The sequence below is a fragment of the Hyla sarda genome, chromosome 4 (genome assembly GCF_029499605.1).
Source record: "Hyla sarda isolate aHylSar1 chromosome 4, aHylSar1.hap1, whole genome shotgun sequence".
Lineage (NCBI taxonomy): Eukaryota > Metazoa > Chordata > Amphibia > Anura > Hylidae > Hyla > Hyla sarda.
Genome location: NC_079192.1, coordinates 43,662,183 through 43,677,863, shown reverse-complemented (window position 1 = coordinate 43,677,863; position 15,681 = coordinate 43,662,183). Strand labels below are relative to the sequence as shown.

At 39.3% G+C, this 15,681-nt stretch overlaps 1 protein-coding gene across 2 annotated transcripts in view; it reads left to right on the top strand.

Annotated features, from left to right (window-relative positions):
- The window catches only part of PIN1 (peptidylprolyl cis/trans isomerase, NIMA-interacting 1), a 40,015-nt gene extending 26,041 nt beyond the window's left edge, over positions 1-13,974 (top strand). For both annotated transcript variants that reach the window (XM_056570660.1, XM_056570661.1), the window contains exons 3-4: positions 952-1,062; positions 8,293-13,974. In XM_056570660.1, the coding sequence (XP_056426635.1) occupies positions 952-1,062; positions 8,293-8,402 (221 nt within the window). In that variant the 3' untranslated portion in view covers positions 8,403-13,974. The remainder of the gene's footprint in view (positions 1-951; positions 1,063-8,292) is intronic.
- The last annotated feature ends 1,707 nt before the right edge of the window (positions 13,975-15,681 follow it).

Sequence of the window (15,681 nt, the reverse complement as noted above, 5' to 3'; positions counted from 1 at the left end):
TATAATATAATATAATATAATATAATATAATATAATATAATATAATATAATATAATATAATATAATATAATATAATATAATATAATATAATATAATATAATATAATATAATATAATATAATATAATATAATATAATATAATATAATATAATATAATATAATATAATATAATATAATATAATATAATATAATATAATATAATATAATATAATATAATATAATATAATATAATATAATATAATATAATATAATATAATATAATATAATATAATATAATATAATATAATATAATATAATATAATATAATATAATATAATATAATATAATATAATATAATATAATATAATATAATATAATATAATATAATATAATATAATATAATATAATATAATATAATATAATATAATATAATATAATATAATATAATATAATATAATATAATATAATATAATATAATATAATATAATATAATATAATATAATATAATATAATATAATATAATATAATATAATATAATATAATATAATATAATATAATATAATATAATATAATATAATATAATATAATATAATATAATATAATATAATATAATATAATATAATATAATATAATATAATATAATATAATATAATATAATATAATATAATATAATATAATATAATATAATATAATATAATATAATATAATATAATATAATATAATATAATATAATATAATATAATATAATATAATATAATATAATATAATATAATATAATATAATATATTGGGCATTGCTGAAACACCACCCACCCACCCAAAAAAAATAAAAAATCTAAATAATTGTCTAGCCCTTTAAATAGGTGTTGAAACATTACATAGATCAATCAGTACAAGCGAATATAAGAAACTTTTTGTGATCAATCTTATTAGACAGAAATGGTTCTTACTCTTGTACTTTGTGTTTTTCTTAGGTTATATACAGAAAATCAAATCTGGAGATGAGGACTTCGAAGCTTTGGCCTCACAGTTTAGTGACTGCAGTTCTGCTAAAGCCGGAGGTGACCTAGGAAGTTTCGGACGAGGTTAGTTAAACTTTACTACTACTTCGAAAAACTCAGTGTGTGTGTTTCTGGGATATCCCATCATGTTATGATCCATAGGGGTCCGACCTCTGGGACCCACTGATCCGGAGAATGAAAAGGCTGCAGCGCCTGGTTAGTACTTCATTCCCCTCCCCTTCCTCAACCAGGTGCAGGGAACGCTGCATCTCCTCTAGTCTCAGGATCATTTGGGTCCCAGACAACACCACTGATCTTAAAGGGGTATTCAGGTGGAAAAGGGTATTTTTTATTTTTTTAATTTTTTTTTAATTTTTTTATTTATTTTATTTTTTTTTAAATCAACTGGTGCCAGAAAGTTGAACATATAAACATATTTGTAAATTACTTCTATTAAAATAATCTTAATCCTTCCAGTACTTATTAGCAGCTGTATAATACAGAGGAAATGCTTTTCTTTTTGGATTTCTCTTCTGTCATGACCACAGTGCTCTCTGCTGACCTCTGCTGTCAATTTTAAGAACTATCCAGAGCAGGAGAAACTCCTCATAGCAAACATATGCTTCTCTGGACAGTTCCTAAAATGGACAGCAGAGGTCAGCAGAGAGCACTTTGCTCGTGACAGAAGAGAAATCCAAAAAGAAAAGCATTTCCTCTGTAGTGTACAGCTGCTAATATGTACTGGAAGGATTAAGATTTTTTTTTTTTTTTTTTTTCTTTCTGGCACCAGTTGATTTAAAAAAAAAAAAAAATTCCACCAGAGTACCACTTTAAAGTGATTGTATAACTTAGCAATATAACATCACTTTACATCACGGGAATACACCTTAAGGCAGTGTTTCCCAACCAGGGTGCCTCCAGCTGTTGTATAACTACCACTCCCAGCATGCCCGGACAGCCAAAGGCTGTCTGGGCATGCTGGGAGTGGTAGTTTTGCAACAGCTGGAGGCACCCTGGTTGGGAAACACTGCCTTAAGGCTATGTTCATATGGTGAAATGTTTGCACAGAAAATTTCCATGCAGGCATTCAACAGACAGCGGAACATGCCGGCACTAGGACCACTAGAAGGCAATGCATTTCCGTGCGAACTCTACAGAAAATATAGACATGACTAGTCTTTCTGTAGATGCCGGAATCAGAATTTCCGCACCAGAAACAAATGCCCTGTGAACAGTGCAGCAGAATCTCATTAAAATAAATACTGCTGCAGAATATCTAAACGGAACGTGTGTGATCATAGCCTGAAGGCGAGCTCCAGGGGATACGTGTCTGATCGCAGGGGTCCGATCACTGGGACCCCTGCAATCTCCTGCCCGCCTCTCCTTATTCACTAAGTGGTCTTTGGCACGCCACCTCCATGCATCCCTATAGGAGAACCGGATATACAGCGCTTGTTTCCCATGGTAGACAGTAATGGAGGGAGCATGTCGACCACCGCTCTGTGCACTAGGAGAGCCAGTGTTCTAAAAACAAATCTTCAGAACATCGGAGCGTGTGCAGGAGATAGGAATGGGGATAAGCAGTTTTCTGCTTCAGATTTTCGGCCCTAATATGCACAGAAAATCCTCTGTATCATATTACTGTATCCATCAGTTAAAGGGGTACTCCACTGGACAGTGTTGGGAAGTAGATGTTCCGAACGCTGTTTTTTCGTGCTGCGGGGGTCGGCCACTCCCCTTGTGATGTCACGGCCACACACCCTCAATGCAAGTCTATGGCAGGGGGCGTGACTGCTGTCACTCCCCCTCCAGTGGAGTACCCCTTTTAATTGGTTGGGGGAGGGGGTCTATCAGCACACTTATTGATACCATAATTGAATGAGTATTGGGTTATTTATTCCTTTTACAGAAGCAAAATGTTGTCTAGAAAACATTAATTTCTCACACAGTGAAACAAACCTTGTCAGATTTTGCCTAGATTAACCAATCACAGCTCAGCTTTCATATCTTAAAGGGGTACTCCGGTGGAAAACTTTATTTATTTATTTTTTTAAATCAACTGGTGCCAGAAAGTTAAACAGATTTGTAAATCACTTCTATTAAAAAAATCTTAATCCTTCCAGTACTTTTTAGGGGCTGTTTACTAAATAGAAATCCAAAAAAGAAATGCATTTCCTCTGATGTTATGACCACAGTGCTCTCTGCTGACCTCTGCTGTCCATTTTAGGGACTGTCCAGAGCAGCATATGTTTGCTATGGGGATTTTCCACAGTTCCTAAAATGGACAGCAGTGGTCAGCAGAGAGCACTGTGGTCATAACATCAGAGGAAATGCATTTCTTTTTTGGATTTCTATTTAGTAAACAGCCCCTAAAAAGTACTGGAAGGATTAAGATTTTTTTAATAGAAGTGATTTACAAATCTGTTTAACTTTCTGGCACCAGTTGATTTAAAAAATAAATAAATAAATAAAGTTTTCCACAGGAGTACCCCTTTAAGTTGCTCTGGTAAAATGAAAGCTGAGCTGTGATTTGTTGCTGTGGGGGAATCCAGGCAGTATTGGTTTCAGGCAGATTTATAAACCTGCGCCATTGGCTTCAATGAACTGATAATACCGGAGCCAGTTATCCAGCTTGTGAACCATTGTCCTCAGATGTTACATTACCAGCTTTCAGATTCCCCTGTTATGGCCATTGCGTCTGATGTCGCTGTTCTGTTCTTTATATCCCACAAATAGTAGAGTGGGAAATAAAATCTATTGAAAGTGTTCCAACAACAGCCGCCATATGGTCAACTAGTGCCAGAAAGTTAAACAGATTTGTAAATGACTTCTATTAAAAAAAATATATATATTTATCCTTCCAGTACTTATTAGCAGCTGTATGCTACAGAGGGAATTTTTTTCTTTTTGAGGGTGCACTCACACACTAGTAACTAACAATGGGTTTCCCGCTCCGGGAAACCTGCTGCGAGTTCCGCTACCATTCATTGTCTTGTCCACAGTGCTCTCTGCTGACACCTCTGTCCGTGTCAGGAACTGTCCAGAGCAGGAGAAAATCCTCATTGCAAACCTGTTCTGCTCTGGACAGTTCCTGACACGGACAGAGGCGTCAGCAGAGAGCACTGTGGACAAGATAAAAAAGAAATTCAAAAAGAAAATAATTTCTTCTGTAGCATACAGCTTCTAAAAAGTACTGACAGGGTTTAAAGATTTTTTAATAGAAGTCATTTACAAATCTGTAACTTTCTGGCACCTGGTGATTTAAAAAAAAAAAAAAAAAAATTTTCCACCGCAGTACCCCATTAATGTTTAGTTGTGTAACAATAATAATAATTGCACGGATTTATTTTAAATACAAAGAAAAACAGCAATCAGTCTTGAGGGAGTCCCCAGCAATATAAAACACAGAGAGAACAATTCTAGTGCTGTCATAGATCATTAGAACTAATTTGTAGCCTCCCTAAATCGGTATCCTGTTTCTGAATCATTTCATGCTTGAATCGGATAGAAATCTCCTTTTTATGCACTTTTTACAAAACTTTGTTAAAAAAAAAAAAAAAAAAATTTTTTATCTGCCTAGATCTATAAAGTTAAATTTCCTACTAGGATTGCATATCCCATAGATTGCTTTACCTTCTGTGATGTTTCCTGTCCTCGGGCATGTTCTGTGAGCGCCCCCCTCTGACATCACTTATTAATGAGCGGCTGATTAAATCTGCACATTTCTGAATATCAATAAAGTAGGGGAGGAGAGTGGAATCCCTCCTCACATTAGGCCGGTATACTAAATCAGGCCCTGAAGTAGCTACCTGTATGCTCATTTTTTTTTGTGGAAATTTCTACTTTATCTCCTATTAAATACTTTAACCCATTAAAGAGAAGCTTATTTTTTTATTTTTTTTTTATTGTAATTAAAGGGGTACTCCGGTGGAAAACATGTGTTTTTTTTTTTTAAATCAACTTGGGCCAGAAAATTAAACATTTGTAAATTACTTCTATTAAAAAATCTTTATCCTTCCAGTACTTTTTAGCTGCTGTATGCTACAGAGAAAATTCTTTTCTTTTTGGCCTTTACCACAGTGCTCTCTGCTGACACCTGATGCCCATATCAGGAACTGTCCAGAGCAGGAGAAAATCCTCATTGCAAATCTATGCTGCTCTGGACAGTTCCTGACACGGACTGAGGCACCAGCAGAGAGCACTGTGGTCAGACAGAAAAATTCAAAAAGAAAAGAACTTCTTGTGGAGCATACAGATGCTAATAAGTACTGGAAGGATAAAGATTTTTTTGTCATTTACAAATCTGTTTAACCCCTTAACGTACATTTACGTCCTGTGTATGACTGCGAGCATCGGAGCGGTGCTTGCGTCATACGCGTCAGGTTCCGGCTGCTATCAGCAGCCGGGGACCTGCCGGTAATGGCCGACATCCGTGATCGTGTGTGTGTCCGCCATTAACCCCTCAGATGCCGTGATCTGTACAGATCACTGCATCTGCGGCAATGCGCATAATAAAATAGATGATTGGATTGGCCGCAGCGCTGCCGCGGCGATCTGATCGTCTGTAATGGCGGCCGGAGGTCCCCTCACCTGCCTCCAGCCGTCTCCCGGCGTCCAGAGCAGAAGATAGCCGAAAATACTGACCAGTGCTATGTCCTATACATAGCATTGAACAGTATTAGCAATCAAATGATTGCTATAGATAGTCCTCTATGGGGACATAAAAAGTGTAAAAAGAAAGTTGACAAATGTAAAAAAAAAATTGAAAAATCCCCTCCCCCAATAAAAATTAAAAATTGTCAGCTTTTCCCAAAAGTAATCCAAAATACGCTATTTTGGACTCTGGAATTTTTTTACGCGTACGCCATTGAACGTGCGGTTTAACTATCTTTTTATAGTTCGGACATTTCCACACTCAGTAAATAAAAACAAACATATGTGGTATCACAATTTATTTTTTTTTAATGGGGGAAAGGGGGGTAATGCTTTCTTTTATTAGGAAAGGGGTTAAATGATCTTAAAAATATGAATAAATAAAAAAATTGAAGATTTTTTTGTTTTTGTTTTTTTTGTTGCAGTGTTATAGCCCCCTCTAGTGGCTATAACACTGCACACACTGATCTTCTACACAGATCATTGCCATGCATTAACACGGCAAAGATCAGTGTTATCGTCGGTTGATTCAAAGCCTGAAATCCATCAGTTACTGATCGGACGCGCTGGAGGCACCCTCTGCTCATGTTCTAGCTGATCGGGACGTCGCAATTTCACCATGTTGGTCCCCATCAGCCCGACTGAGCTACCGGGAGTGTATTTTTGTTACTTTAGACGCGGCGATCAACTTTAAACGTTGTGTCTAAAGGGTTAATAGCGCACGGCACAACGATTGGGGCTGCACGCTATTAGCCCAGGGTCCCGGCTTTCATTAGCTGCCGGGACAGACCCGCTATAATGCAGGGTCACGGTGTGACTCTGCGTTATAGACAGGGTGTACAGGTACACCCTGCTTCCTTAAGAGGTTAAAAAATGTAAACAGAGCATACTCGCCTGTCAGTATACCACACTGCTTTTAGGTCCCTGCTGCTCACTGCCATTTCTTACAATTTGACCCTGTGTAATATGTCCGGCTACCACAGTGTTTCCCAACCAGGGTGCCTCCAGATGTCCAGGGTGCCTAAGGCTGTCCGGGCATGCTGGGAGTTGTAGTTTTGCAACAGCTGATGGCACCCTGGTTGGGAAACACAGGCCTAGCAAATCTGTCTGACCTCGGTCAATGCTGTATTCTGTGATTGGCTAAGCAGGTGTTTCCTGCAGGGTCAACGTGTCAGAGAAAGCAATGTGTGGGGGGTGGGGGAGGGGGGTTTGGAGAGAATCAGTGCAGGTGAGTGTGCTTTGTTTTTCATTTTTAGGCATGCCACACTGGAATACCCCTTTAGCTGTTTGGCATCTTACATTTCAAGACCATGACTGGCTGATTCAGCCAACTCTCTAAGGTTAATGGTGGTCTCTTGACTCTCGTCCGACAGATGATACTGGTGGAGGGACAGGTCAAGTGTGATGGATTTTTGCTGCTCCTCTCCCATTTGTTCTTAAAAGGATAAGCCTGTGGCTGACGCTTACCCTTCCTAATAGAGAACACATTAGTCAGTGATGAATGTTCATGTGTATGGAGGGAAAAGTGTTGGCTGAATTTATTGAAAATGTATGGGCATCGTTTTGAAATCATCGTTTTCTTGCATGTAATATGCTTGGTGACCACTAGAGATCACTGTTGTTGTTTTTCTGTTAATGCATCTAAACATTTTAGTTAAAGGGGTTATCCAGGGAATAAATAAATTAAATCAATAAATATATTATTATAATATTATATATATTTAATTATTATAATATTATATATATTTAATATAATATTATATATAATTTATTATATATATTTATTTAATATAATATATTTAATTGAATTATTATAATATTATATATATTTATATTTATTTATTATTATTAGAGATGAGCGAACTTACAGTAAATTCGATTTGTCACGAACTTCTCGGCTCGGCAGTTGATGACTTTTCCTGCGTAAATTAGTTCAGCTTTCAGGTGCTCCGGTGGGCTGGAAAAGGTGGATACAGTCCTAGGAGACTCTTTCCTAGGAATGTGTCCACCTTTTCCAGCCCACCGGAGCACCTGAAGGCTGAACTAATTTACGCAGGAGAAGTCATCAACTGCCGAGCCGAGAAGTTCGTGACAAATCGAATTTACTGTAAGTTCGCTCATCTCTAATTATTATATTATATATATTTATTATAATATCTATCTATCATCTGGCTCCAGAAAGTTAAACAGAGTTGTAAATTACTTCTATAAAAAAAAATCCTTTCATTACTTATGAGCTGCTGAAGAAGAGTAGTTCTTTTTTGTCTAAGTGCTCTCTGACACCTGTTTTGGGTCCAGAGTAGAAGCAAATCCCCATAGCAAACCTCTTCTAGTCTGTGCAGTTCCCGAGACAAGCAGAGATGTCAGCAGAGAGCACTGTTGACGGACAGAAAAGAACAACTCAACTTCAGCAGTTAATAATTATTGGAAGGATTAAGATTATTTAATAGAAGTTATTTACAAATCTGTGTAACTTTATGGAGCCAGTTGATATAAAAAAAAATATTTTTCCTGGATAACCCCTTTAACTGTCTGAATGTGAGGTTACAGAATTTAGCAAGACTATTGTAGTGTGTACTATGTAAGACAATTATTATAGTGAATAAATCCCACGCCCTGATGCTGATCTATTGATAACTCTGTGTACTATCTGTCCTGCAGGTGACATGCAGAAACCCTTTGAAGACGCTTCTTTCGCTCTGAGGCCCGGAGAGATGAGTGGCCCGGTTTTCACAGATTCTGGCATCCACATTATACTTCGCACTGAATGATTCCCTTTTTTGTAGGGGGGACCCCAGGCTTTAGTAGAAAGGATCTGGGGCTTTGGAGACAGATGATGTCCTTGGATGCAGAGAAGGACAAGCGGGAAGGGATAGTCTAGGCTTTAAAACACCTTGGGGGATCTTGTTCAACAAAATGAAAAGTTTCAAAGGGTCATTTTTTTATTTTTTATCAGCATTACATGTAAGGGGTCTCAACGATTACGGGCAGCCTGGTTTGCGTTGAACATTTCAAGGGACCTGCATGAAGGGTTGGGGGCTACTTCTATCATGGGCCACACGTCTACATTCTCCCATGTGTTGGAGCTAGCTAGATGACTAGTAAGACTGACTGTTAATATATTGTTTATAACCCTTCCAATATAAGTGGCCTAGCTTAAGATCCTGCATGCCGGGCGCTCTGGCATGTGCATTTACCAAAACGAATAAAGAACCAGCAACTGGTGTTAATCTGGCATTCACTGCTGGAGGTCTGTGTGCATCCCAAATAGGAATGCATATTAACTATTGCATGTGATTTCTGTATTCAGACAAGCTATTCCATTAAAAAGCTACTGTCACCTGCTCACAGTGGAATAGGCCATTTTTCTTGACCATTTTCCAAAGACCTATAATTAATAAAATATAATTTTTTTTTAATAAATACAAAAGGTATAGGTTGTATTATAAACTATGGGGCTGAGAACATTGTAGGCTAAAGTTGGCCTTACACTTCAAAAAGCAGTAGGCTCACAGCTATGGCTCCCATCTCCTCCACATACGTGTGCACACTCAATTCGGCTGAGCATGTGTTTACAACGAACAGATAGGGTGGAGTCAGCTGCTGCCAGACACCTGTGGCAGCGCCTAAGAACAGAAGCATTGGGCATGTGGAAATCAAACATGCCCGACGGTTAGCCAATCCCACCAAATTGGCAATTTTTCCAACAGTAATGTGTAAGGCTACCTTAAAGTGGTGGTACTCCACTGAGCAGCGTTTGGAACAAACTGTTCCGAACGCTGGAGCCGGCACCGGGAGCTAGTGATGTCATATCCCGCCCCCTCAATGCAAGTCTATGGGAGGGGGCGTGACAGCCGTGACAGGGTGTGACATGAGGGGGGTGGGTCCAGCGTTCGGAACAGTTTGTTCCAAACGCAGAGTAGCGGAGTACCCCTTTTAATCCATTTATAGCTGTCAGACACAACTGCAACAGGTCGTCCAGAGTTGGAAATAAAGGGGCATGGTTTTTCAAAACTCATCCCTAATTTTTTATGGGATTAAACTGCATAAAGAGAGACAACCCTGTTAGGTCATGTTCACACAGCAGAATATTCCGCTGCACCAGAGTCATATTGCTTCTGCCACGGAAATTCTGATTTCTGGCGTCCACAAAAAGAAAAGACTTGTTTATTCTTTGTGTGGATTCCGCTCAGAAATGCATTGCCGTCTAAAGAGCCTCACGCCCACTGGATTATAGACATGTGCCGGATATCCGCCCATGTTTTCCCCGGACACTCCCCACAGTTTTGGCCGTGTGAATCTGGCTTTGGGCTCGAAAATCACTTTAGTGTACCATTTTATCGAAAACCTGTCACATAATTGTCAATGAAATAAATGCATCTTCATGTGCAAGCTACATCCAGACTCTGAGAGCGTCGTTTTAACATAGTTAATAGGCGCATGTTTTTTCCATAGAAACTTATTGTTTTACGACTCAGCATCATGTTTACAAATCCTGCTTTTCATTGGCTTCAATGGGAGACAATAACGTGCAGAAAGAAGTGACGTCACTTTTTACATGTGGTACCGCTCTGAATCCCCTATTAAAGACAATAGGAGCTTCAGGGTTAGGCCAACCCAACATCTTCTTTTTCTGGTGCTGCCAGAAGTGGGTGGATTATGCCACTTTGTACAGTCCCTACTGGACCTTATTTCTCCTTGTATTTAGGACCTGCCTCAGACCACCCAAACCTTGTTGGGCTATATTCACACAACAGAATTCTGCCGGAAAATTCAGCTCGTAAATTCACCGCAAAACTTGCTGCACGTTGAATTGAATAGGGGATCGGCTGTCCCATTAACACCGTAGAATTTCTGGAATAGTACTTATCAGATGCTGTATGTTCCAGGGGAAGTTCTTTTCTTTTTGACTTTCTGTCTGGACACATTGCTCTCTGCTGAAGCCTCTGTCCATGTCAGGAACTGTCTGGAACAGGAGCAAATCTCCTCCTTCTCTGGACAGTTCCTAAAATGGACAGAGGTGTCAGCAGAGAGCAGTGTGTCCAGACAGTCAAAAAGAAAAGAACTTCCTCTGTAACATACAGCAGCTGATAAGTACTGGAAGGGTTAAGGGTTTTTAAATAGTAATTTACAAATCTGTTTAACTTTCTGGCACCAGTTAATTAAAAAAATGTTTTCCAGGGGAGTACCCCTTTTAATTTTGCAGAATTCCAGGTGGAATCTCAATGAGCTCTATAGGGTTTTGAATTTCAGCAGAATTCTGTGTTTTGAGCACACAGAATTTCCGCTCAAATTCTGCAGGAAGCTTTGCAGAACGGAATTCGAGCAGAATAGCAGAATTTCCGCCATTGGGAATATAGCCTTAGTATCTGTATACTGTATAACAAGAAATAAGACTGAAAAAAATAGTATATTTTGAGCACTGGCGCTTATGGAATTAATCAGCTGCAAAGACACCTGCTAGTGGTTCCCTGCTGTACCACTATATTGATTGATATATAAAAATATTTGGGGTGGTGTCAGCGCTACTATAGTAGTGTTGTAGTAGTAGTTACTATTAATAAAAAAAAAATTGTGAATATATTAATAGCCTCAATAATGGTAATATTAATATAGTCACAATCCTTTTTTAATTAATAGGAACTACTACTAGACCACTAATATAGTAGCGCTGACACCAACCCAAATATTTTTATATAGGAAATAAGACTGACCTTATTCTTTTCAGCTGCCATCCCACGTCTTCTTAGTCTTGACCCCCTCAGTGTCTCTGTTCCTCTCATGTATTCCCAGGACCCTATAATCCCTGCGATATAAAATTCGGGTCCATAATGTGCTTATTGGGAAATCTGTTTTCACAGTGTCTTCAAGTAATGTATGAAATGCAGGTGGCTTTATCCTTACCTTACTTACAGGTGGCTTTATTCTTATTTATTCCTCCCTAATTCAACTCCGTCCTCCATAGCCTGACTTGTAATTGGATGCCAAGAAATAGCCGGAGCCCCCGCTGTCTTTTAGATGACTGCATGTGGATTCATGAGATTATCTGATTTACCAAGCCGCACAGGAAACCAGATTTATCTCTTTTAGGCGCCTCACAATCCCTAAGGATCCGTACCTGATATTCCGAGTTCTACACATGGGATACAGTATACAAGTTACATCTTTTTCTACCTTTATCGATTCCGTTTCTATTTAAGGCAGTGTTTCCCAACCAGGGTGCCTCCAGCTGTTGCAAACAAATACTCCCATTTTTGGTTCCCTTAGCTACCGTTCTTGTTCCTTATGAACAATATCTGCTTCCAGATCTGGCCAATGGGTCATGACCAACAGTAAGACACAGATACATTACTTATATAGTAGATAAAGTATAATTTAATGCATTGTATCCTCTTCAAGACTGATAATGTGAAGGGAAACTTCAGTGTTGGCCATTGTTGTCACTTGGAATTGAGAATGGAAATCTATGGCAAGTCTTACTTTGAGACTGACCACTATTAGTTTCTGTCTGGATTCCTGCTAAAGAGATTTGGTGGGGAGAAAAAAAAAAATCCATCACTGTTCAGCATGAGGAGACTGTCTCATGAGGTGGGGCCATTAATGTGGAGCGCTTAATGAGGCGCAGCGCCCAGAGGTGAGAGACAGGGTTTCATTCAGTAGATTGGGGGGGGGGTTTGAGTACGTTTTTGAACTTTTCACTCCATTATAATAATATAATAAAGTTTCACTTGTTGTATTGAAATTCCAAGAAAAAAAACTGGAAAGTCAAAAACCGTATGGTGAAAACTGGATGAAACCATACGCACATATGGTTCTGTACAGTTCCCATTGACTCCCATGTTAAAAAAACGTATACAGTTTTTCACCTGAACCAAAAACCGTGGTAGGCCACGGATTTCTGTCCAGAAAAAAAAAAGTGAAAAACCGTTTGGTTTGAAAAACGGAGACAACCGTATACATTATGGTGCATACGGTTTTGAATGGGATGTCTATGGGCACGGTTTTCTGTACGGTTACATACTTTTTTTATTTTATGAAACCGTATAGCAAAATTGTGGTGTGAACCTACCCTAAGGGAGAGAACATGGAAACAATAAAGTCCAGAAAATAGCTTGGAGAATTACTTCGTATTGCTGACAAGTTGCAGTGACCTTTAAGCATGGCAATCATGCCACTCCCCCTGCTCAAGAGCAGCCACGATGTTTGCAAATGCGCTTGGCGACACACAGAACACTATGTATCTGCTCATAGCGGCACACAGCTGGAGGCAAACTAAACTCTAGGACCCTTAAAGGCAGAATCTGTGGGAAAACTACTAGAAAAAAAAAACTGGTTTATTCCATAAACATTCCATGTCCTCAAGGTGTGTGAAGCTTAGATCCATTGAAGTAAATAGGTTTGAGTGGTAATACCACATACAATGTAAAGATGTGTGTGACACTATTTTTTTTGGAAGAAAGCAGCTTCTAAGTGGACCACCCTTTTAAATTACCAGAAATAAAAGCTTAAAGGTAGGGTAACAACGTAGCGCATCCACAGTGTATTTCATGCTGCGGATGCGCCAATGGCAGTCAAAGGGCAAGCTCCATGCTGCGGCCGGGTAGTTCTGTGTATCCACTTGTAGCAGTGGGTTTCCCACTGTGCAACTGCTACAAGCAGACACTGTCTACAGCAGGAAATCTGCGGCTACAAGTGGACATACAGAGCTACTGAGCCACAGCAGGGAGCTCGCTCTTCTGACTGCCGCCGGCACATCCACAGCATGAAATACGCTGCGGATGCTCTACGTGTTACCCTGCCCTTACGCTACATTCACCCTGTTCGATCGGTTTGGGTTTTTAACTGTTATCATGAAATGTGGCATTTTAACCAGACCACATGAATTTATCCGAAGAGCTCATGAGTCTTTGATGTATCCGACCATAGGATAAGGTAGATTTCCCCTTTTAATGTGAAGGGAGCCTGAAGATCTATGTGCTCCACGTATCCATCCGCCTGGTCAGTATAGAAATAACAGCTGCTTACTATTAGCCAAGGATAATTCTTTAGGTTGCTACGATTTCCGGTGCATGTAACTAAAGCTCCACCTGTTTCTGCAGACGCAAACAGAATGTGCACAGCCCCCCCTGCTGGTTATTCCTTCATTACACATGGCTATAGGGGCGAATACCAATGCCATTTCAGTTCTTCCATTATAAGTTGTAACACAAAAACAAAATATTTATTAAGCAATTTTGTGGTTTGGCTCTAATTTGCTGTTCGGCTTTGGTGTTAAACTTTTTATTTTCTACTGGTTTTGTTGAGAACTTGTATCACAATAAAAAATGGTATATATACAAGTAACCCATGTATTCATGTATTTAATCACCTGGGGGCACATCTAAAGGCATTGACGGAGCTCGGGATGTGGTAAGTCATGTAACTGAAGTTTTGTATGTAATTATGGTCAGATGATATGAAAGCTTTGATGAAACATGACTACAGGGCGGCACTGTGGACAATAGTCATTTTTTTATATTTGGTTCCTAAATACCTTATTTTGGAGCAGCCAATGTCCCTGGTCCCCACGGCTCATAACTGTGCCTTCTGCTTGGTCTCCATACCACCGGTAGCTAGCAGAGATTCCCGGTGTAATGTAATTCTACTTTGAAGGATTGTAGTAGCCCCCCCAGCCCATTAACAGTAACATAACAAAAAATGTCATAACGTTTTCAACTGGTAACACTCAGAGCATTTCCAGAAAAGTCTTGAAGATAGTTTCACATAGTGTAACTATTCACAGTGCCAGTTAGGTTTTCAATGAACCTGTATAGACATACCTTATAGATTTATGACTTTGTGAGCTGAGTAAGTGACATTTTTATAAATGCCCCTAGGGAGGGGTGGACCACCTGAAGAGCCAAGCATCTCCTTCTCCTACAATAAAGGCTGTCAAACAAATGCAGGAGGAGGCAAGTAGCAATAGGGGATAGAAATACTGGCACGTGAGGCAATTGGCCCAGCCTTGGGGGCACTTGCTGCTTTTTTGCATATCTTTTTTTCCACTCACAAGCAGAAGCCTTTAATTCTTTCAAAAAAGGTGGGACGGTGAAGGTGCGTTTAACCCCCTTCAGACCGTACATCGAGGGAACAGAATGAATGGGTCAGCGTCCCATTCTGCTCCCTCGATGTACGGTCCGAAGTCCTGAATAAAAAAATTTAAAAAAAAGTGGATACCTGCTGTGAGTGCAGTTGCTTATTCTACTTCTACAGCTTCTATGTGCATTCGCGAAGGTGGCTGGGGCCAGGATCTACTGCACATGCTTTATTATGTGTACTCCCTAGACCCTGGCCATTCTGTTATAGATGAAGTAATGTACTGTGGTGTGATGACCCTAGGCAATGAACAGTAAACACTAAAAGTATGTGAATGGGTCTTCCGCAAGACCCGTTCACACTGCAGAATTTCAGCGGCGGACAATTCCGCCGAGGAAATTGTTCCGTGCAAAGAAAGAACATGTTCATTCTTTGCGCGGAAGTCCGCGAGCACTGCATACCTGTCAATGGTGACAGCGCAGTGCCGCGTGGTCCTGCCGCCACCGGCTGCCAGGCTGAATCTCCCCTCGCTGAATTCCGCGAGCGGAGATTCAGCTACAATTCCACAGTGTGAATATACCCTAAGGAGGAGAAAGAATTATCCCATGAACAGAGCATTTCTTAATATCATTCTTTATTAAGAAGTTAAATGTATTTGATCTTTGTAAGAAAGCTCCAATAATGTGATGGACAATTAAAGTGTACCTGTTGTTAGAATAACCTTAAATAATGTAGATAATACCATTATATGTATATTTATAATATACATTGGTTAAATGCTGTCCATGCAGCTATTGTGTGTATGTGCGTATGGAGACCAAATGCAGGAAGTGTGAGCAGGACAAGCGGGGCTCTGTGCACCGAGGACAAGCTCCGTACACTGAGGACAGTGCACACAGTCCTGCTTATCTTACAGACACACAGACAATAGCTGCAGAGACAAAAATATACACATTGGTTAAACAATGTATATTA